Raw genomic sequence first — 24661 nt, forward strand, 5'->3', positions numbered from 1 at the left:
TGAGATGAGAATAAAAAGAGAAAGAGAGATGGTTCTTTGATTTGCTGAGGTAGAATAGCAGATTTGTTTGCTGAGAGACAATACAATAATCTGTTGATTATTTATTTTATTATTCGGAGATATTAAAATAATTTAACATAACTGTTTATAAGATATTTTCATTCATTCGTTTTTTGTTATTTTTTGGGAGTTTCTTCTTGAATTATTCTTTAAACAACCTACATTGAAGTTTAGCTAGTAGATTAGCTTTGCAAGAAAAAAAAGTAGAAAAAAGGTTTTTATTGGGTGGAAAAGTAGCAACCTATTTCCATATAATGTTCAGGATTATTGAATTTACTGTTATTCTCAGTCGTGTTTGGAAGTTTCATTGTTTCATCAGTCATGAAAGTTTAAAAAATTTTATTCAAAATTATTCAATCACCCCGTGATAGAACACTGCTGATGTATATTCCATGACATTTTGAAAATTGTCATAAATTGCTGATATTTCAGTTTTATCCATACATTTGCTTCATGATTCATCGATGCTATGTAAATTATTTTTTTTTTATCGATGTTGAAGCTGCTCATAATAATTTTATTTAAAGGGTCAGGTAATGCATTTTGTTTCAGAAAAAAATAGAATTGTCTCCTGGTTTGGGATTTAATGGTTGATAGATATATAATATATGCACATATTTAATGATTTCAGGACTCCAATAGGATTTGTGTCTCTAATCTATCCTTGGTTGATTTGGCTGGCAGTGAAAGAACTAATCGCACAAAGAGTTCCGGCGATCGTCTCAAGGAAGCTGGAAACATCAACCAGTCTCTGATGGTGTTGAGAACATGTCTTGAGATTCTCAGGGAGAACCAAAAGAATGGGACTTCAAAGGTTAGTGTCTCTATTAGTTTGACAATGATTTTGGGCATTTATGATGAATGCTCACTCACTACGCAGTGGCTTTTAGACCTGAGATGGTATACTGTGAATTTAAAAGTTATTTGATTTATTTTTGTAAAGTGCTTAGAGCTCATATTGCACGAGATGTTGGCACTGTATAAATGTACACTGTTATTATTATTATTATTGTTGTTTTATTATTATTATTTTATTATTATTATTATTATTATTATATTATTTTTATTATTATATTATATTATTATTATTATTATTATTATTATTATTATATTATTATTATTATTATTATTGTTATTATTATTATTGTTGTTGTTGTTGTTGTTAAAGGAAAGCTTGGTTTTTGGGTATGACTATGAATACCTCGCTATAGTGTAAGAGTGCTGGTACAAAAAGGACACCTAACAGATAACATGTATGAAATAGAAATTTGATCCCATATGACCGTCTTGAGGAATAAATGAAGAATTGTGAAGCACAGCGAGCATGGTGAATTTTGGGTTATGATCTTTATAAATGTTCATATTTATTTCGTTTTATATGCCTCTAGATTGCTTTATTTGGTTATCCCTTAGATCATGGTTTTAAAAGTTTACAATACACACTTTTTCCTTTGCTTTCCCAGTTGGTTCCATACAGAGACTCCAGATTAACACATTTATTCAAAACGTTCTTTGATGGGGATGGAAAAGTTAGAATGATAGTCTGTGTCAACCCCAAGAATGTGGAATATGAAGAAACCATCGTAAGTTATAGTCAGCCATTAATTCGTTTTTCTTGATTCTATCTTGCATTTTATGAACTTTGACGATTTTTTAAGGTGTGCTTTAGATTAGTTTTCGATCCTTTTGTTCTCTTTCCTTTTTATATGTAATTTTTATTACTTGTATCATGATTTGATTTCCATGACATTTTCACATTTCACTCCAGTCAATTATTTTTTGTTCAATGCCTCTGAATGATGTTATGCATCTTTATAATTTGATATTTATTATTGTTTTCAGCATGTAATGAAATTTGCTGAAATGACCCAAGAAGTTTTAATCGCCAAGTCTGTTCAGTGCAATAAATTTGAACCCCCTCCAACCCCAGGAAGACGGAGAATGCAACAGATGGGATATACAGAACCATTGATGGATGAAGTCAGTAAGTGTTGAATAACAATAATGATGGATTAGCATGGGTTGCAATTTGTGACTTCCATCTTTTTAAAAAAACTTCTTAGGCGATCCTTCTGGTATACGGTGAACTTGGTTCTGTGCCTTGCTTTCATGAATTAAATTGATCGGTTAAGGTGTTTTTTACAAGTTTTCAAGTTATGCAGACATTATGATGTCACTCAGAAAAATTATAAAATATTGTAGGTTATTATCATGTACCGAATATCTTCATTGACTTTAAGTGCATTACTGGATTTTCCTTTCTGTCTGTTCCTGATGATGGATTAGCATGGGTTGCAATTTGTGACTTCCATCTTTTTAAAAAAAACTTCTTAGGCGATCCTTCTGGTATACGGTGAACTTGGTTCTGTGCCTTGCTTTCATGAATTAAATTGATCGGTTAAGGTGTTTTTTACAAGTTTTCAAGTTATGCAGACATTATGATGTCACTCAGAAAAATTATAAAATATTGTAGGTTATTATCATGTACCGAATATCTTCATTGACTTTAAGTGCATTACTGGATTTTCCTTTCTGTCTGTTCCTTCCCATCCCTTCCCTTGTCTAGGAGATGCAATGCCGACCATTTCGGTCTCAGATTTTAATTTGGGACCACCATTTCCCCTTTTGGAGGTAAGAATCTATTATGAAATTTAATTCTGTATTTGATAAATTGCATTTGACTGTCTCATCTACCATCTCTCGTCTTGTTTATTCTTTTTTGACGTTACATGGATTATAAGAGCCGTAAAACATTTGTATTAGATTAACATCCCTATATGGATGGTAGCAAAAATTAGGAGTTCTTGGTTGGGGTAAATTGTGTTTTTTTTTAAGCAAAACAACACAAAACAGAAAGGAACTGTAACTGTAGTATACCATTGTCACACCAAAAGACTGTGATCATTTTCAAGATTTTTGTTTAGTTTTAGGTTTATAAATTTAACAGTTTTATTTTCAGAGCTATCGATCATGAATGGGCCATGTTGTGTGTGAATAAAGCGTTTTAGAGGGCTTTTACTGAATTACAAGTTGAATTATTAGACGGTGATCACTGTGTCTTTTTAAATGTCATGTTTGTAAAATTCTTACCCAACAACAATATTATATTCCAGCTTGTTGATCCAACTGACACAATGACCATACAGAATATCATCCTGTGTCTCAATGGGCGTATCAAGAGGAGGAAAGAGTTGTCAAAGGACTATGAGAATGCTTGTGAGTTTGAATATTTATCTTGACGATAGTATATAAGTGGGAGTTTACAGTTTTTAAAGAGGTTTTCTTGAAAATTTTACATTTTACGTTTTGCATAAAATGGAATTTTAGGCTTAACTCATAGACCTTTACAATAAATGACTTATTTGAGGACAGTGAGATTTGCTTCTTAAATTTAAAAAATCTTCAATTTTCTGAATCTTAAAATTTTGACTTTATAATAAAATCAGTTTTCTTCATTTTGTTAATTCTGATATAATACCAGATTTACATGTTTGGTCATAGACACATTTTTATAGTTGAAAATATGGATAAAAATTGCTCTGTTTTGGGGTAAAATATTTAACATCAAAGTCACTCAATGTTTGGTGGCAGCTGCTGGTAGGCAAATCTGCTTAATTATAGAAAATTATAGAGATGTACATTACTCTTTACTTCCAGGTTCATCTTTCCGTGCCAATCTGTTGGAATTTGAGCGTGACTTTACTCATATGAAATCTCGCTGCATGGACCTGGAAGAGGTGAAGCAACAGAAGGAAAAGGACTTAACACGACTAGAAAACAAATATCGCAATATGGAGAAGAAAATGGATGAGATGAATCGGCAGCTAAAAGACTTGGAGAAAGAAAACCAACTGCTTAGTTTACAGGTTTGGGGCATAATATTTTTACAGAATTGGAATTTGCCGATTAAGTTATGATTTTAGATATTTGTTATATTGTATATCTCGTGCTGATGTTGATGATCATATTTCTCGGGTAAATCACATAGGTGTTCTTTTTTGTCCCTCAAGTATGACATTTCCAGATTAGAATTGTTTCATTAAAATTAAAAAAAAGAAATCTTCAGTTTATATGAAAACAGGTAAAATATTGTCATTAAATTCTGACAGTGAACACCTCCAATTTATGATAATTTACATTTTTTGTCATCTAATGCTTTGCTTTAATTATGATTTTTTAAATATAGCTTAGACAGTATGATTTGATATTTGATCATTTAAAAATATTTCAGGTTCAAGATAAGACGTGGAAGATACATGTAGAAAAAACATCAAAAGAAAGACTTAAGAATGATTTTAAAGCTCGTCTCCAAATGAACAATGAGGCTTGGGAACAGAATATGGTAATTATACTCTTTCAACTCTTGTCACTACTTTTGAACTTAAACTTGAGAAGGATTCAGTAGCTTTACACAATATGACGGTATGTCTTATAGGTTGAAGGTTGTGATGATGATCAGTGATTTTATTTGTTGATGTGATGACTTGATGTTTAATTTATATTTTTATAGATCAAAGCCAAGAGAAACTATGAAATTGAGGCTGAGAATCAACTTGTTGAGAGGGACAGGAAGTTGGAGATGTTGAGAGATTTAGTTAATGACGGAGATACCCCAGTGGTACAACATGGCAGGAGAGGTGCTCCCATCCCAACCCCTAAACCACGCACACACACTACTCCAGCTGTCGTGCAGACAGGAAGGTCAGTCTTTATCAAAACTTACCTTATAAAGATAAAGTATATAGGTACCTATCTGGTTAATATGATATAGGGATGATATGAATATTATGAACCGACTTTTGAATCTATCAATGTTGTATATATATGCATTCGCGCGCGAGAGAGAGAGAGTAGGAAGAAGAGAACTGTCTGTTGAATTCAGTCTGTATGATGTAGTTCCTCGTTGCATATATTATAGTTAACGTAGAACATTATCGCAAGTGTAACAATGGCAAATTGCTATATTTATGCACAATAAAGATTTATTATTATTATTATTATTATTATTATTATTATTATTATTATTATTATTATTATTATTATTATTATATTATTATTATTATTATTGTTGTTGTTGTTACTATTATTATTGTTATTTTTATTATTTTCAAAGGTAGGGATTGTTTTTGTTGTTTTTTTATCCTAATTTTTTTGGGATGTTCTCATTCTTAACCTTTTATTTTTAATTTACTAACAAGAAACACACCTTTCATCTCTGTTGAGTTATAATATGATCCTCAGTCATGCAGAGATATTCAAGCTTTGTTTTGACTAGAGTAAAAGCAGTTCTAGTCTAAATAAAAATTCCATTTATGGCCTTACATTAAATTCTACTTAAGAATTATGGTTTCAAGGAAATCCGTCCATCATTCTCAGCACATGACGATCAACACTGTATCATCAATACCAATACTGCTATCACCAGGACAGCGCCATCACTAATTGTGCCAGTTTGAAAGAGTTTTTATCACATTTTTGCTTTTTAAGTTATCTTTATAAATAGAATCATGTCAATTTTAAATCAATTTTATTGTATATGTAAATCAATGTGTGGCGCACTTAAAATGTAGGGAAATGACCTCTGTTTTTGATGTGGGGAGCTTGATTTTGCACCAACACAACTACCGCTTTAACATTGTAATTGCAGCAGTATCATGACAAACAATACCATAGCATCATCCCTACCTTTACCAATGCCAACAAAGCCATAACTTTGTTTTCCCAACTTTTTATATGTTATTCTTGCCATTCTTTTGATGCCTTTTCCATACCATTTGTCTCAACGAAATTGTTGAAATTCTAAATCCTTCCATAGTTTTTCAAAATAACGTTATATCGTGGAATGAATCAAAGATATTTTGTCACAGCCTCGTCCATCCCTGTATTCTTGCTCTGTGTTCTTATCTAGGTTTGATTCCGAGACGTCTACAGCCAGTTCCAGTACAATGCCTTCCTCTGCCCGTGCAGCTGTTGGTAGGGCTGGAAACACTCGTGTCCAGACAAGGACAACCTCCAGGATTGCTGCTGCTAAGAGTATCCCAAACATTAGTCAGATTGGAGTTGGAGCAACACCCACATCTAGCAAAACAGTTAATATTCTCATGCTAGCTTTCTTTCATTTAATTAGTTCTGCTGTCATTAATTGTTAATTCTAAAATTAAGACCAAAAATTGAACATGAATATTTAGAGGGGTGACTTTTAAGAGTAACTATTATATCAAGTTTTGTTTTGTTTTGGATTAATTGTCTTTTTTTCAAAATCATCTTCCCACTTCCATTTCTATAGATTTTTATGTATCTATTTGTATTGTTGTGAATTAATGTTGTATCCAAAGGGTAATACGTGATTGTTATTGTCCATGTAACAAAACAGAAACTGGGTTAAACTTAGGTTGAAAAGTCTATTTATATAGTCAATGTCTGAAAAAGCTAGATATCCTTTAAGATGACTCAAAACAAAGCAGCGATGTTACCAAATTTGAGAAGAAAAAAAAACAATACTGTCATTGGAAAATAAAACACCAAAGTGTCTGCCACAAAATGGAAAATTTGGCTTTTATGTCCATTTTGCTTTTATCCTGACAACACTCGGTGAAATCCACCGTACCTCTACAAAGCCATATTCCAATATTGCATATTATAGTAACTGATGACTTCAATTAGAGAGAATAGATGAATGACAGTTGTGTAGGGATGGTTATTAATGCTGCAAGTTTTTTACTCGCAACTAGAATTTCTCTCTATTTTTTTCCCATACATTAGCTACATATTCTCCCCCCCCCCCCCCCCCCATTCAATTCAGCTGATTCAATTTTATTTTTCTTAATCTCAGAAACAGCCAGTTGTGAACCCTCGTTACCACAGACGATCTAAATCAGCTGGCAATAATACTGAAATGTGGATAGATCACAAGCCCACCCACAGCATCCCCACAAGTGAGTTGTCATATATAGAAAATATATACTTTTTTCTATGAAACTTGGATTATTTTTATTTCAGTTCGCTGGGTAAAAAAAAGTATTAACTGTTTTATTTTACTCTCTGTTTCCAAATTGAAACTAACAAATATTTAAGATAATTTTAAATTGATAATCCACATAGAATGCCATCGGGTGGAATCCTCACAATAACACTTGATAGGTTGTTTCACAAAAAAACCCTTCCTCCTGCCCCTGTCCTTTTCCATACACACTCTATAAATTCATTTTATTTTTTAAAACATTACAAACTTAGTCATGTTGTCCGTGACAGGTCTGAAAAGACCTCAGCAAAAATCAGTTTGGAGGAATATATGACACAGCTTCATTCATATCATAATCTTTGACACAATAAGTAAAAGCATCTTTTATTTCTTTCCTTTCTTCAGATACGTTAATGCAGCCTAAAATGGATAGGAAGAAATCTGTGACTCGTCTTAATGTCAAGGACACGAAGAGTGCATCAAAATATGTGTTGACCCACCAGGAGCAAGACTCTAGCGATGAACTTGTTACCAAACTAGTTAAGGTGAGATTGTGTCCTTTTCTGTAGTGTATTTTGTTTATGGAGCTTAAGACAATTCATTAGGAATATGTTTATCGGTTTCATGAAATTCAGAAGTTAGATCAATTAAATGTGTGTTGGGAAGGGGGGGGGGGGGGGTAATAGTAAAGCAATAGTTCACGTAGCTTTTGTATTTACTCCTATATTCAATTTTTTTACACTGTACATCATATGTATTGAATCCTTATTTTATAAACTCGTCTTTAACAGAATGGAGAGAAAAATGGAGTAAATGTGACTCGTGTAATAGGGGACAACCAATCTATAACAGGGTTTCTGACTTTCCTTATATTTATGAAATTCAGTAGGTTAAAAAACCTCATTTCCAATCACTGGGGGAACGGAACCCAAAAGCTCAACTTTATGGAAGGTGAGGCGATTAGATAAGAAACCTCCATCCAGTTGGCAGCAGAATACAAGTATTATTGAAAAATCGCACTTGACCTATTGTTATCCTTAACTAAATTGTCATGCTATTTATTGAAAAGCAAGTACATAATATCTTTCTACTGGAGACCAGTGTTCCGACAGGGGTCGGTTAATGCGTTTGTGTAAATGTTCAATATGTGGTATGTAGCATCTTCCTATTCTTGATATGATGTAAAAGTGTTTTAAAGGCTTTTAAATGTCCTCACCTAAAACACAGCCGTTTACTGCTTTCACTTTAGTTCGACAGGTAAATTTTGCCGGACGCTAGTTCATAACAGATGGCGAGTCACGGCCTGTGCCGAAAGGGAGACTGAGCAATTTTTCCTATTTTGATTATTTTTTTCTCAAGTTCAAAGTGGCGTAGTAAAGATGCTATTAGATGTTGCAATAAGATATTTTAGAGTCATAACTAGTGATCTACATACTTTTATTTGATATAATTTTAGTAGATCATTTGGGATTAGATTTTATAGGAAATAACCATAAAAATGGGTCAGAAATTTTAATTACTTCAAACGATATAATCAAAAATTACAAAGTTATCTGAGTTTATACAAATAAATGAGAAATACTGCAATAATCATCAATATTCACAGAGTAGAAATATATAATCAAAGTCGTTTTGTAATGAAGCATTGTTGAGATATCCACTCACCTGTACAGCAATATCCTTTTTTGACAGCAATAAAAAAAATGCGTAATCACCGAATTGTAGGGGTTTGTTGATCAAATGATCAAAACGAACTGGTTTTAGTAATGGCAATTGCCAATTCTTAGGAAAAGATGTGTTATATACATTCCGTTGACGTTTGTATAGATCTAAACTATATAATAATAATAATAATAATAATAATAATAATAATAATAATAATAATAAATAATAATGACGAAAATAAGTACAATAATAATAATAATAATAATAATAATAATAATATAATAATATTGATGATGATGATCATGATCATTTTCATGAAAATAATATAGTGGCTATCACCTAAACGCCTGCTAATTTTGGTAAAACGCAATAATTTCTCTTTAAAATATCGTTCTAAATGCCCGTTTAAAAAAAATTGGAATTCGCCTTTGTATGTCCACTCTGACAGAAAGGAAATAAAAAAAAAAAAAAAAGAAAGAAATAAAGAATAAAGAATCTTACTGAATCATTTGTGGCCAAAGAATTGACTCATCACCTGTTTCCGAGAGTTTCTATTTAACTTCCCAACGCCCCAAATTACTATCAATTCATTCAATATAATTTACTCCTCCCCACTCCACGCTCTCCGGCAATTTCCTTTCATGTCCCTCAAACTGCTTTCTTTCCATGGAGCGTCCAATCAGCTTTTTACAATTGCCCATTTCCAATTGGCTGCTGAATAAGGACAATTCTAATTTCAATTGTCCACCACTCGGTCATCAGCAAAGTCAAGAAAGCTCCTCCTACTCAAATCACACATACCCACGAATATGATAGGCATTGTAGACCAGTCACTGGTCTTTGATGTACACAACCATCCACCAGCCTTGATCACATCGCTTTTGATGATGTCACTCAATATCTATCTTCTTCTCTCAACCCCGTTGACTGTACCACGAGTCAACATAAAAGAATATCGCGGTGAGGTGCGAATCGTGAAGATGGAATGACGTAGCTGTGTTAAAGTTATAGGTTCAAAGTTCAATTGTCAGAGAGAACTGATGAGAGATTAAACTGAGGTGGTAAAATGAAAATTGTTTCGTGGTAAAACGTTGCATAAATTAGTTTTATGTACACCAACACACACAACACACACACACACACACCTCTCTCTCTCTCTCTCTCTCTCTCTCTCTCTCTCTCTCTCTCTCTCTCTCTCTCTCTCTCTCTCTCTCTCTCTCTCTCTCTCTCTCCCCCTCTCTCCAGTGCTGCGACAAAAAAAAACAAAGGACGCGGACCAGACAGCTAATACTATTTAATACTATTTAAAATGGAAATTTGTTGAAAATGGTCTGCTTATTGAACAACCGAAGCATCGTGGATAACAGAAATGATCATTGTGAATCAGTTGAAACACGTGATATCGATGTAATACTAATACTAGTAATAATCATATAATATCAGTGTATTTATCTTACTCTTGATCACCACTGTAAATAATAATAATAATAATAATAATAATAATAATGATAATAATAATAATAATAATAATAATAATAATAATAATAATAATAATAATAATAATAATAATATAAATAATAATAATAATAATAATAATATATAATAATAATAATAATAATAATAATAATAATAATAATAATAATAATAATAATAATAATAATAATAATAAAATAATAATAATAATAATATTAATAATAATGATAATAGTAAAAAATAAATAATATCCATTTTTTGACAATAAAAAATCGTGATAAACGCATTGAAATTGAAAAAGATGGGAGGGGAGGGGGGGGGAGGACTAATGATCAGATAATCAAAATGAACTGTTATTTTAAATAAATTGACAATCATAGGTAAAGATAAGTTATAAGTATTCCTTTGAACTTTGTATAGATCTTAACACATTTTTATACTTTTTATTAACATACGTATTTTATTAACCTCACGATTATTGTAAGGAACAGCTTATTGTTACATTTCACCGAAACAGCATCTAATTTACCAACGTTCTGTTTTCTTTTTTTTCACCGGTGGAACTTCACCTCCTAATTCTGGAGCAGTTTGCATGAAATGTTTTTTAACCACATATCTTATTTGAGCCCTTTCACAGCTTATTCGGCAGAGTCCATTTGCCATTTGCATTGAGACAATGCTTGTTTTCAGTATGACCATTCATCTGAGTAGAGAAAAAAAAATCATTAGTTATTATTGATATTGATGATGATGATGATGATGATGATGATGATGATGATGATGATGATGATGATGATGATGAATAATAATAATAATAAAAATAATTGTAATTATAAGAGTTATAATAATATTATTGATTGTTAGTAATAATACGATAGTGATCGCCTAGATGCCTGCTAATAATAATAATAACGTAATAATTTTCCTTTAAAATATAGTTCTAAATGCCCGTTATTCAAAATGGAATCCGCCTATATACCCACTCTGAAATATTATTAGCAAAAATAAGATAGAGAAAGAAGTTTACTGTAGCATTTGCGGCCAAAAAAATTGATTTATCACCGGTCTGCGAGAGTCTTATTTGACACCTAGACAACGCCCCAAATTAGTTCAATTCATTTCAAATTTACTCCATCTCTCCAGCAATTTCATCCCATGACCTCCAAACTGATTTCTATCCAGGGAGCGCCAATCAGATGTTTACAATTACCCATTTCCAATTGGCTGCTGAAAAAGGACATTTATAATTTCAATCGTCCACCAGTCGGTCATCTGCAAAGTCAAATAAGCCCCTCCCACTCAAATCACATATCCCCTCGAAACTTCGGCCTTGTAGCGCAGTCCACCGGCCTTTTGATGTTACACAATCATCCGCCACCTTTGATCACATCGCTTTTTGATGTCATAATATATCTATCTACCCTCTTTTCCCACGCCCGTTGACTGTACCAACGGGCGATGTAGAAGAATATCGAGGGAAGGTGCGAATCGTGAAGACGGAATGGCAAATTAGTGTGAAGAGAAATCATGAGAACTTGACTGAACGAGCAATAAAAATCGTTCCGTGCTAAAGATGTGCGTACATGAGTTTAATACACACACACATACACACACACACACACACACGCTCCCTCCCTCTCTCTCTCTCTCTCTCTCTCTCTCTCTCTCTCTCTCTCTCTCTCTCTCTCTCTCTCTGAGTGTGTGTGTGTACTACTACTACTACTACTACTACTACTACTACTACGATTACTACTATTACTGCGCTATTATCATCATCATCATCATCATCATCATCATCATCATCATCACCATCATCATCGCCATAAAACAACAACAACAATAACGTTACCATCACAATTGGACTCGTGTTCTTATGTCTCTGGAGTTTGTCTGAATACAGGACTATTTTGTTAGCCAACAAAGAATTAGACAAGATGTGTTTACACATTCATAGTGCAGAAACCGGTCATTACAAATCGTTGAAATAAATGCTATATTAAAAGTAGATTATTACTCTTATATTTACTACCATGTTTTAGGGTAACAAAACTCGGATAACATCAATTTGAATTTTTTAAACAATTAAAAATATTTTTCAGGTTAATTTTAAATAGAAAAATATACATTTTTCAAGAGAGAATAAAGTATACTCACCATTTCTTGATATCAATGAAAATAATTGCGTCTTGAAGATGAAAATGTGGCCGTTATATCCATATAAAATAGAAAAATATAGAAGAAGTGTATGGTCAGCAATTGCAGTGTAAAAATGAACGATTTTACGAAATCTGTCCTATAGCCTGACTGACAACGAAATTCAAGCGGTGCATTCTACCTGCAGGGATAAATATAGGCCAGTTTTCACGTTCTTGGCATCTGTTATGACGTAACCACACGGTGGTCTCCCCGTCATCGACCGTGGGTCGTTCCCATTGGGGTGAGGCGGTAGAAAACTAAAGTGAAAGATTTCTAGTGTAATAAACGGCTGTGAAAATAACAATTTTTAAAACTTGCCTTTAAAAAAATATTAAAATCCTTTTCTCTTTCAGGGAGATGTTATTCCCACTGTTGGTGGAGGGTCTGCTGTCATCTTCAATGATGTAGAAACTCTCAAGCAGGTGTCACCTGGGTCACGAAAACGTCGTAGCCCCACACAGCCCATTTACGACCCTGACCTTCAGTGGACAGACACAGAGGAAAGGTGCTCTGTAGCTTTGGAAGGTCACAGGAAGTAAGTGGAAACAACTCATTTATCATGATTATATGTGGGAATTCCCTACCTTTAGGGTTCACTGACAATCGAAATAGGGTTCATAAACATTTGTAAAAGTAGTCCTTAAGAGCCATTGGGCATAGAGCTGTAGTTTATCTCAGTTTCTATAATGTGAAACAGACATTAGCAATTGCTTGTTATCTTTTAGATAGGAAAAAGTACTATCATAAAGTACTTTCCACTGGCTCTAACAGTCCTAGCTACTCAATTACTGCTGGGTGGACAGGGGTATAAAAAAATATCTTGACTGCACTCGGTCCCATTGCTTGTGAAGCGAGTGCTCTGCCAACTGAGCTCTCAGGACCCCCATAAACATTTGTGTTCCAAGCAAAACATGACCAGAATGCATTCATTTGAAAAATTTTCTAAGGTTTTGTGGAAGAGCATTCCCTTATAATGTAGTGGATCTATATAAATGCTCAATTTTTGGGGGAGTTTTTCTCAATAGATTTCTCCATATCTTTTGAAATGATGCTTCTGTATACCCAACTTTCGATAAAACCATTAAAAAGTTATCTTGTTTTAAGAAATCCTAAATTATTCTCATCAAGAAGGTATTTTTAAAAATCAATATATTTATAATTTTGATTTTCAGGCTTGATCCATGACTTGGTTTCTTGATAATGAAGAAATATATTTTGTGATTTTATTTTTTTTCAGACGCAGCAAGACGACAAATCTATAGGCAATATAGCTTTACAAGACAATACAGAACTAATATCAAAGTGGTCCAACCCTTATAATACAGCTTTTGTTGATTTGTTTAGATTAACCTTATCAGTTTATATATAAAAAAAAGGATATGATAAAATTTTGAAATAGTTGCAACAATTTGATAGAGCCCTTTTAGGAAATTTAGTAACTTGATGCTATTACTACCTACTATCATATCAGGGTACAACAGCCATGTAAAGGCTATTTTGAAATAGATTACCAATGGAGATTTAAGTTGGTTCCCACGTTGGTAACAACAAACATACTTGACATTGCCATCATCTGATTATATTCTAGCATTTTCCGAGGAACCCTATCTGTATAAATTAATGTAAATTACTGTACATAAGCAGTACACCATATCATGTGACAATTAACCCAATTGGTGCCTGTGTCAATAATGGCTCATAAGTGACTACACTAACATAGGTGGGATAGATGTAAGCTCAGTTATATCAATTTAGAATGGCCTACTAAAAGCATTGATCTATGTATTCCCCCTCCCTCCCTCTTGTTTGATTAATAATTTCCATTTGTTTGTAAAATGTTATCAGCGACAATAAATATAGTCAATGAACACTTTTATGTATGTCTTAAGTTATCACTTTACCATGAAGTCAACATAAATCCTTCAACTCATAATATTATAAGTGTTGTAAATAATACCTTCTCAGTTTTAAAGGGAATTGAGTATAACTGATCACGGTGCTTTCCTCTTCCCATGTGGAGAAAACATGTTTTTTTTATTTGTTTAAATATCTATTATGTCTTTCTTGATTTTAAGGATGTGGGTAAAAGAAAATAAATTATGTCATTCTCTTTATTTTGATTGGCAAAAAAAATTCATGTTGATATATTATTTCCTCTCATGTCTGTCTCTAACTTCTTCCCTCTAGTTGAATATGTTTCCGACATATTTTTATCCAAAGTAATCTTATGAAGTTGGGGCACTGTTGTCGTCAAATCGATAAGAATGAATGGGGTAGATATTCAGCTCAGCTTGCAATTGTGCATGATTGTTTCTGGTAGTTGAAGTCTGTTTTCTGGTACTTGAAGTCTGTTTTATGAAAAATAAAGATATTTATGTTAGCTCATTTTCATCTTCCATAGCTGCTGGTTTGATTTTGTTGATTTCAGTCAGTCATTCATTTTTTTAAAAGGGAATATATTTTACATTGAGAAAGTAGTCTTGTTTGAAGACAATCTCTCAGTATCTTGTGAATGTCAAATGTAAAGTAATTGGTTAGTAACATTATCTTCCATGATCCTGTTTACAGTGGAACGCCTTTCATTTGATATATTTTATTAATATTTTTAACCCTAGGTTCCACTTTGTTGTTATTTCAGTTTTGATAGGCAGCATAGTGATTCAAAGTCAGGGTTTACGTTCCTATACTTTCCACACAAATGTTTGTACTTGATATTATTCTTCATACATGCATTTAACCTTATAAAACCTTATAGGCTTGACGTTTAGAAATAGAATGTAGGTCATTTACCACCCTATTGGTCGTGGAGAGGTCACTAACTGCCTTATATCCCCACTACATCTTTTGTCCTTTCCATCTGGTTGTTTCCTTGATCTGAAATGAGTTAATGGATTCACCTGGATCCTGGTTGAATATTTTACTTGGATTTTTTGATCTGGTAAATTTCCATCACATTATGTAGTTAATATGTTTTGAATATGATATGGTATGTCTTTTGTAAACTTTTGGGCTCTATTTTAATCCCTTAAGTGTAAATCCTGCGATTTTGATTTTATGAATATTGTACTTATAAAATTAGTCGCAGACTAGACACATGGGTCTATTTCTGTCATCCAATTTAACTCATCCTTTTCCAACTTGGCTCTTTCAGTTTTGACTATCCTCTCTATTACTGGCGCTAGAATGACTTTAGACTGTCATAAGCGCTACACTATACAACTTTATGAAACAAACACAAGAGATAGTGTAAAACGACTTTACTTTAAATTCCACTCTGCAATGAACAAAGACAAATGTGTGTTTTTATTTGTCATATTTTTTTACCATGTTTGATAATGTACCAAAAAAAATGTACTTTGATATAAAATAGCCTTACAGTGTTCTTATTTGTATTTAACTTTATTTACCCATATTGTTAACAATGATACCAAATAAAGGTTGCACTGTTGTGTGTATGAATATAAGTATGTCTTTTTTTTCTTCTTCTTCTTCTCCTCACTATGTATTACTCTTTGCAAATTTATAGTGCAGGGATGGGAGGAAAAAGGAAAAGCAGATTAGATTCAATTATAATGAATGATAAATAACGTTATCATGCTACAAGATTTCTATCGCCTTATATCTGTTATCCAACATGCTTTCTGTCTTTGTCTTGGAATGGGATTACTTGGTTTTTTCCTGGCCCTTGTCGGAGTCCTGGCGGGGAGGGAAACAGTCAAATGCATAGTTATTGTTTTGGGGGATGATATTTTTTTTCCTTGTAAATCATCTCTCTGTTCTGTATTATTATATTTGTTATTTTTAATGTTTAATGTAAGCATTTGAGTGTATTCCTCTTTGTTGGATTTTGTGCTTGTGTCCGGATGAGACTTATGGGTGGTCTCAAACTAAGTACTTTGGTAGTGCGCTCTTGGAATCTACATCTGATCCCTATTTGTTCCCAATTCCCCTATGTCTTACTTTTTCTTGGGTGCTTTATTTGTAATTCTAGAACCTTTTACTATCCCATTTTCTGGGTGGGGATCCTGACCTCCCATAGTGGGCAGGGGGGTACATACTGTGTCTTCTATCCCCTTATATCTGTTTTCCAACTTGCTTTCTGTCTTTGTCTTGGCATGAGATTACTTGGTTTTGTCCTGGGCCTGGCCGGAGTCCTAGATGGGAGGGAAACAGTCAAATGCATAGTTATTGTTTTGGGAGATGATATTTTTTTCCTTGTAAATCATCTCTCTGTAATGTATTATTGTTATTCTAATGTATAATGTGGGCATTTGAGTGTATTCCTCTTTGTTGGATTTTGTGCTTGTGTCTGGATGATACTTATAGGTGATCTCAAACTAGGTGCATTGGTGGTATGCTCTTGGAATCTACATCTGATCCCTATTTGAGTTCCCAGTTCCCCTATGTCTTACTTTTTCTTGGGTGCTTTAATTGTAATTCTAGAACTTTTTACTATCCCATTTTCTTCCTTTGTACTGGCGCTGATATAACCTAAATGTGTTGCAAGCGCCGTAAAACCCTTAAAAACAAAAAACAATATCCCATTTTCTTCCTTTTTACTGGCGCTGATATAACCTAAATGTGTTGCAAGCGCCGTAAAACCCTTAAAAACGAAACAAACATGCTACAAGATTTTGCGATTAGGTACACCGTGTAACTCTTTTATGGTAAGAGATTACTTGGGTGGTTGGTGTGAACTGGTCTCTCCCAAGGGAATATTTGTTTTCAGGACATTGTCAACAGTGGGAGTCAAACCCAAGCAATTGAAGTTTAACATTTTTGTAATGGACAATTTGCATTGGTTTGAGAGTATTTCAAATACAACAATGAACCCATAACATTTTGGGTTATCAGACCTGCAAACAAGTACAAGTCGCCTGGGACCCATTGTAAAGTGTTATGATTATGAGCGCATTTTAGTGGCTATTGCATTTCTTTGTAGGTTTTTCTGTTATTAATCATCTTACTTGGCGAAGATGAAAGAAAATTGGTGTACCATACAGTGCAGAAGATAGATCCCGATGATTGTCTCAATTATGAATTGTCTACTTAATCGAGGCGATTAATTTTGTTTTAGACGATTCTTTTCTTTATTTTATAACCTCAATTTCTCTTTAACATTCTGGATGGGGTTCCTGACCTCCCATAGTGGGCAGGGGGGTACATACTGTCTTCTATCCCCCTATATCTGTTTTCCAACATGCTTTCTGTCTTTGTCTTGGAATGAGATTACTCGGTTTTGTCCTGGTCCTAGCTGGGAGGGAAACAGTCAAATGCATAGTTATTGTTTTGGGAGTGGGAGATGATATTTTTTTCCTTGTAAATCATTTCTTTTATATAATGTTATATTTGTTATTTTGAATGTATAATGTAAACATTTGAGTGTATTCCTCTCTTTTGGAATTTTGTGCTTGTGCCCTGATGAGACTTATGTGATCTCAAACTAAGTACATTGGTGGTATGTTCTTGGAATCTACATCTGATCCCTATTTGTTCCCAGTTCCCCTATGTCTTACTTTTTCTTGGGTGCTTTAATTTTAATTCTAGAACTTTTTACTATCCCATTTTCTTCCTTTTTACTGGCGCTGATATAACCTAAATGTGTTGCAAGCGCCGTAAAACCCTTAAAAACAAAAAACAAACAAATCTCTTTAACATTCCTGTGTCATGTCCTCTTATCTCTCATTGAAAAACATAATCATATTTTCCCTTTTTCAAACGTGGAAAGTATAGCTCACAACAGGCAGCATCCCGAAAACAACTTTGCACAACAAATTGACTAAAATGCCTTGTAGATATATCATCAATAGGTTGATATGAAATTAAGTCAAATAAAATACAAACTACATGGTAGTGGTAGTTTGGATATCAACATTTGAATATTCTAGATCTAGATCTAACACTGTTGTCATCTTCACTCCCTTCCGAATACCATCCATACATGGAACAACCTGCACCTGGTTTCCAGTTTCTGAGAAATGCATCTGAATCCGCATAAAGTCAGCATCTTAATCTTATTAAAGTCAACACCTCTTGCTTATCCCGAGTTTTCTGTTTTTAGTGTTCCACTAATAATGGATAACGTCAATCATTCTTGTCTGGCAGTGTTGGCTTTATTAGGATTTTACAGTATAATAAAAGGTTGGGCCCGCGACTACGAACGTTGAACACCGATGACTGGGTTAAAGTTTTATTCAGTGGACAAATCGGCTTCCTTGTCGACAGTCGAAATTGATGAATATAATACTAATACTACAGAAGGAGGGGCGAGAGATAAGTTGAAGAAAACATTATTGAAATAGGAGTTATGGTACAGTGGCAGCTTGGGGAGCAATTGGTTACGGACAGAAAATACCTTAGTGCCAATAAACGTGCGTATTGCTGCTGAAGTTTAAATTGGTAAAATTTTGCGCTGACGAGTCTTTCCCATTATAAACCACATGGGACATGGGGCTGGTTTTCAGTGTAACAATGCGCCACCTCACAGGGCACGCGCGACAGAGATTTCTTGGAAGCTACGGGGATCAAAGTGATCGAGCGACAAGCTGTAAGTATTTGCCTCAATCTCATTGGGCACCTCTGGGATCTCATCAAAGGGTGAACAACGGAAAATGGCACCAAGTAAGGAATGCTGATAAACATTGTTGAGTGGCATGGAAAGACATCATAGCAAATGACATAAACCCCTTAATAAACTATATGAGACTTGTCCGAACAGTAATTGGAAATTGTGGTGGCCATATAATGCGTTTCTGACTTTGTTGCATCGAATTCTTCCTTTTTCCAAAGCAACGAATCTCGACTTGTGCTCTTTGGGTCGTGTCGTTACACGAAACATCGTTGTATCAACTGTATTTCTATCGAACTTGAAATTCGCTAAAATCCCCGTCTAGTTTGAACATAACATTTCATTCACAGCTTCAAACAGTCCAATTTTATGTTGTGTTTTCAAAAATCCTGAATGACCACATATATTATTTCTCACCTCACGTGCCACGATGTGTTGATTAGTCAATGCATACCTTCTTCATTCTACTCAGGTGTGGATGGGATCTAGATATAACAGTGACGAACATTGTCGAACAAAACAAATAATGGGTGGGGATCCTGACCTCCCATAGCGGGCAGGGAGGTACATACTGTGTCTTCTATCCCCCTATATCTGTTTTCCAACATGCTTTCTGTCTTTGTCTTGGAATGGGATTACTTGGTTTTGTCCTGGCCCTGGCCGGACTCCTGGCTGGGAGGGAAACAGTCAAATGCATAGTTATTGTTTTGGGAGATGATATTTTTTTCCTTGTAAATCATCTCTCTGTTATGTATTATTATATGTTATTTTAAATGTATAATGTAAATGTAAGCATTTGAGTGTATTCCTCTTTGTTGGATTTTGTGCTTGTGTCCGGATGAGACTTATAGGTGATCTCAAACTAAGTACATTGGTGGTATGATCTTGGAATCTACATCTGATCCCTATTTGTTCCCAGTTCCCCTTTGTCTTACTTTCTCTTGGTTGCTTTAATTGTAATTCTAGAACTTTTTACTATCCCATTTTCTTCCTTTTTATAGGCGCTGATATAACCTAAATGTGTTGCAAGCACCGTAAAACCCTGAAAAACAAAAACAAAAAACAAAACAAATAATGCATTACTTTCATGCCATTGAGCGAAAAGGGAATGTCCATGGGGGCTTGGAGAATAAATAAATGTGTTCTGAAGCCCATTGATCATGGTACAAACCGCTGAAATAGGCAAAGATCTGATCTTTACGTGCGCGCGCGAGTGTGTGTGTGTGTGCTCTCGAGTGTTCGTGTTTGTCAGTGTCAGTGAATAAATCAAAGTAATAAGTTGTATGTGGGTTATGTACTTTGATGAGTGTTGTCAATTTTGAAATCTACACGGAATTAAGTTGACGTCACCCAGCTCTTTGTTATTGCTTTTATTGCTGTTGGCTGAATAGTTCGCACTAAATTCAATCAACCAGGGGGACGAAGTGGCCGAGTGGTTAAGGCATTGCACTGTGACCCGGAAGGTCCCGGGCTCGAGTCCCGCTGCAGGTACTTTCGTTATTTTCATTGGCAAGATTAATAACCCTCAATTTACTCACTTGGACAACATGGGTGATTCCTGTTGACATGAGACATCTTGTTTGATGAATAATCTATATTCCTTCGTGGAATGCCTAGACATCTTATGGAGTCGTGGCAGAAGAGCATAATCTGTTTTTTTTTAATTTTTTCATTCCATCAATCAGATTATAAACATTAAAGGCTGCACATAAGTTTGTGTGCTGGAACGTTTTAGGTGGCTGGCGGGTGTTGTGAGTATTTTATGTAAACGCATAGCATCAAAAGCCTTACCAATTTTGTATGCTGCGTTGTAAGCATGAAAAGATTGTCTTTTTGCCTATTATTGCTTTTTATTGACAATTTTGGAACAGCAGAAGATGAATTTCGTTTTGAGTGGGAACAAAGAATCACTCTCTCGCCCCCCCCCCCCCTCCCCCATCCTCTTACACACCCTCCCCCCCCTCCCCCATCCTCTTACACACCCTCCCCCTCCCACATAAGAATAATATACGCAAGTCGCGATGGAGTGACATGGACAATATTGAATTATGTGGACGACATGATATAAGGTCAATGGCATCGTCTTTATAAAATTATCACGCAAGATCACGACCCCCCCCCCCCCAACCCCAGGCCAAGGCGGGTTCGGGGATCATAATATTGTGTAAAGGCTGCTAAATACTTTAAATTTTTTTTTCCAGTTTGCTAATTATCTGTGAATAATGATTTTTTAAATGATCCATTTTCCGATTTGCACCTCGGTTTCCTGGATGTAGGTTATCGTATTTCTTTTCTAAAGACATGTTTGAATGCAATTAAATTGAAATACTCAAAGCTAATCTAAAAAAATAAAAACTCTATGTCCATGTCCTCCCTCTCTCAGAGGACCGCAGCAAACTTATCAAACGCGCTAGCTACAATAAAGTATCGAAACTATCATGCGACGAGTGACAAATGCGCTTGGGTGTCGATCACCTTTTTAAGAGTGACCTCCCTTTCACACAAAAGTTGCAGACGACAAACATCTTCAAAAAAGCTCAGCTGAATCGACGTAGGTCTACATACTGATTCTATGCTTATTATTACGATTGTGGCCGTAATATTTTAACGATATCACAATCCAAAGCAAGTTCAATTCATGAAATATTTTGAATTCATTAATGTCTATGTGATCACTATCTGGTACGTCTCAATAAGCATAAGAAATAAAAAGTAAAAAGGTGAAAGTGAAGGCAAAGGGCGAAGGCGAAAGTGCAAAGCCCTGGTCGTCATAACGTTTAAGGAATCATTTTTTGACAAACATGAACTATGGAGCGTATTAAAAGTAGACAGCCTATTTTGTCGGCTCATGTTTGCGTTGGATTATTTCCACTGTGATGTTAGGAAAGATGTCATCTGCAAGAATTGAGAGACAGTTGAAAGTCTTGTAAATTGTAACTTTCCCTGAATTGAATTTTTTCAACTTTTCCCGAAGGGGGGTGTTAGTCGTGTAAAATACTATCAATATAACATGATTTATTTATTATTATTTGATAAAGTGAGGCTTCATAATAAGAAATATTTTGGGCTAGAGTGAGGTGCCACTTCGTGGCGCATTATTATTACCGATCTTACATTAGCCAACGATTTCTGACTGTCGGTCTATTTGAACCAAAAAATAAGTTTAACCCTACCTTTGAAATAGTTCACATTTAAAGATGCACCTTCTTTCTCAAAATTAAAAATAAATTAGATAAATCCCCAACTTGATAATCCGGGATGAATTTCAAAAGTTATATTTCGCTCTTTTCCATCTAAGAATTTTCTTCATTCTCTTTTCTGATCAAACTAATAGTTTAAAAATAAATAATTGAGTAAGATAAGTTATTTATTCTTTTTGTACAAAAAAAGTAGCCCAGAAGAATTTAATAATATCAGCCAAATTGGTGTTTTACTACCTTTGACTTTTTCAGATTACACCTATGCATGATGTAATCGGAATTTGTCAACCTCGTTTTGAAAAGGCCAGGGATAGACTACTTACAAATTGTCTATTGAATTGCCGCTTGTAATTAAATATAGAGGTGGGTAGTTCAACTCTCGATGTATTTAGTTATAATAATCTGTTAGGAACTTTACTTTTTAAAGGTTCATATGAATAAAAACATGATTATGTTATGAAATCCAAATGCACTAAGATTTATCCAGAAAGTTAAAAGCAACTGTGATTATCGTGTTAATGTCTCGTTTTACTTGTAACCTCTATCCATCTCGTTCAAATGTTTAAAACCAATCTTTCCAACCATAACAAATCAAAGTTTGTAAATAATGAGAGAATCCTTGTCGTCTCTAATGCACAATTGACTTTTTGTAAATTCTCATTCCCGAGATGATGGATGATAGTCAGCGGTTATATATTTAAGCAGAAGTCAAATTAATTATCGAATTACGTAATGTGACGTCATCAAATTGTTTAAGAATGCCAGAATAGCTTAATTCAAAACTGACCTTGCAACTTGCCAACAAGAAATGGCGGACGAGAGCCCAATTAACGAGCTAAAAAGACCGTGATTTTTTTATGAACAAAAGTTGTGAAGAATCAAAAAGTTGCCAAAAAAGTTGAAACACGTAAGTTTTTGAAACAGATGTAGGTTTTTGCAAGAAAACAAAAACAAAATAAAACTATTTAAAGTGAAGGCATGTTCAAATCGAAGTGGTCTAAATCATTTTCTCTCTATAAGATAGCAACATTTAAAACATCTCCTTGGTCTTCGGGTTAACAAAAAATAAAATAATGACAGTGATATCGACCTGCTCATAAGCCTTGGATGATATTTAATGGTGAAATGGTGAGAAAAAAAGTGAGAACTATTAAAATAAAAATATTTAATATATCACGTCTACAAAAGAAAACCCAAAGCAAAAAAAAACAAAACAAAAAAAAAAAAACAACAAACAAACAAAAGACAAAAAAAAAACACACAAAAAACCCCGAAACAAACAAACAAAAAAAACCCCACAAATAAAAGAAACAAAACAAAAAACCCATGAAAAAAACAAACAAAAAACAACAACTAAAAAAAACCCCAAAAACATTCTTTATTCACAAACTGCACACGTAAAGCAAGAACCAACACGGATCAATCACCAATATCATGACATCCATCATATTATGGTATGTATATTATATCATCACCACCTGTTCAAATATATTGATAATAATGATAGACTGAAAAAAAATACAAAAGAAAGGAGCACTGCTATTGACTATCCCACTACCAAGTGAATGTACACATTCAGTCCTTTTCCCCGAGTACAATAAAGTTATGGAATTCCTTCCTTGCAACTTGAGGAATTCTGACAGCTATGAAAAATTTACTTGCCAATGAGAAAACATTCTGTCACAGAAGTATGATGGCAATAATTATATTTATTGAGATTCAGAGCCATAGCCTGAAAACATTCCACACCACACAAAATGGATATTTTAACTTGATTTAATTATTGTCAAGCCCTGGTGACATACACACACACACACACACGCACACACACACTTACACATTTATATATATATATATGTATATATATATATATATACACACACACACACATATTACATAAGAAAAAGCAAAAACAAATAATAATACAAACAACCCCCTCCCCAAAATACAAATAACAAAACCAAAAAAAAGCCCCCCCCCCCCTCCCAAAAAGTAAAAATTAACAGACAAAAAAAGAAGAGAAAGAAACAGAATTCCAAAGGCAAAACAAAAACAACAACAACCCCCCCCCCTAACCCCCAAACCAGTTAAACAAAAACCAAGAAGACAAACGAAAAAAAAAACACATGAAAAAACAACAAACAAGCAAAATTAGAAACAAAAGTCAAGAAAACAAAATGAAAAACAAAACAAACAAACAACCAAAAATAAAAAAACAACCAAAAAACAAAAACAAAACAATCCCCCCCCCACCCCTAAAAATAACCCCAATAAATAATAAAACAAAACAACAACAACAACAAAAAAGAAAAAAAAATAGAAAAAAGAAAAAAAAACTAATCGACGAAAGAAGTAGTTTATTATTGAATATTTTTTTAAATCCCCGATAAAGCATTATTAGATTAGGCTGTAGCTTTTGTCGTTTTTTATTTTTCATTTTCATCTAATTCGCGCAACAATGAGCTACAAAAGCAATTCAGATGGATCGGATTACACTGCTGGCGGGGCAATAATTACCTGTGACAGATTATGTGACAG

The 24661-nt window shown here is 34.0% G+C and overlaps 1 protein-coding gene across 2 annotated transcripts in view; it reads left to right on the forward strand.

The window, feature by feature from the left end:
• The window catches only part of LOC144968001 (kinesin-like protein KIF23), a 34514-nt gene extending 18695 nt beyond the window's left edge, over window positions 1-15819 (forward strand). For both annotated transcript variants that reach the window (XM_078905918.1, XM_078905919.1), the window contains 13 exons: window positions 692-874; window positions 1524-1643; window positions 1903-2044; window positions 2627-2691; window positions 3174-3276; window positions 3718-3926; window positions 4292-4402; window positions 4571-4761; window positions 5969-6149; window positions 6893-6995; window positions 7427-7566; window positions 12709-12890; window positions 13593-15819. In XM_078905918.1, the coding sequence (XP_078762044.1) occupies window positions 692-874; window positions 1524-1643; window positions 1903-2044; window positions 2627-2691; window positions 3174-3276; window positions 3718-3926; window positions 4292-4402; window positions 4571-4761; window positions 5969-6149; window positions 6893-6995; window positions 7427-7566; window positions 12709-12890; window positions 13593-13617 (1755 nt within the window). In that variant the 3' untranslated portion in view covers window positions 13618-15819. The remainder of the gene's footprint in view (window positions 1-691; window positions 875-1523; window positions 1644-1902; window positions 2045-2626; window positions 2692-3173; window positions 3277-3717; window positions 3927-4291; window positions 4403-4570; window positions 4762-5968; window positions 6150-6892; window positions 6996-7426; window positions 7567-12708; window positions 12891-13592) is intronic.
• The last annotated feature ends 8842 nt before the right edge of the window (window positions 15820-24661 follow it).

Source organism: Berghia stephanieae, chromosome 3 (genome assembly GCF_034508935.2).
Source record: "Berghia stephanieae isolate SIO BIC M18660-M18661 chromosome 3, UCSD_Bste_1.3, whole genome shotgun sequence".
Classification (NCBI taxonomy): domain Eukaryota; kingdom Metazoa; phylum Mollusca; class Gastropoda; order Nudibranchia; family Aeolidiidae; genus Berghia; species Berghia stephanieae.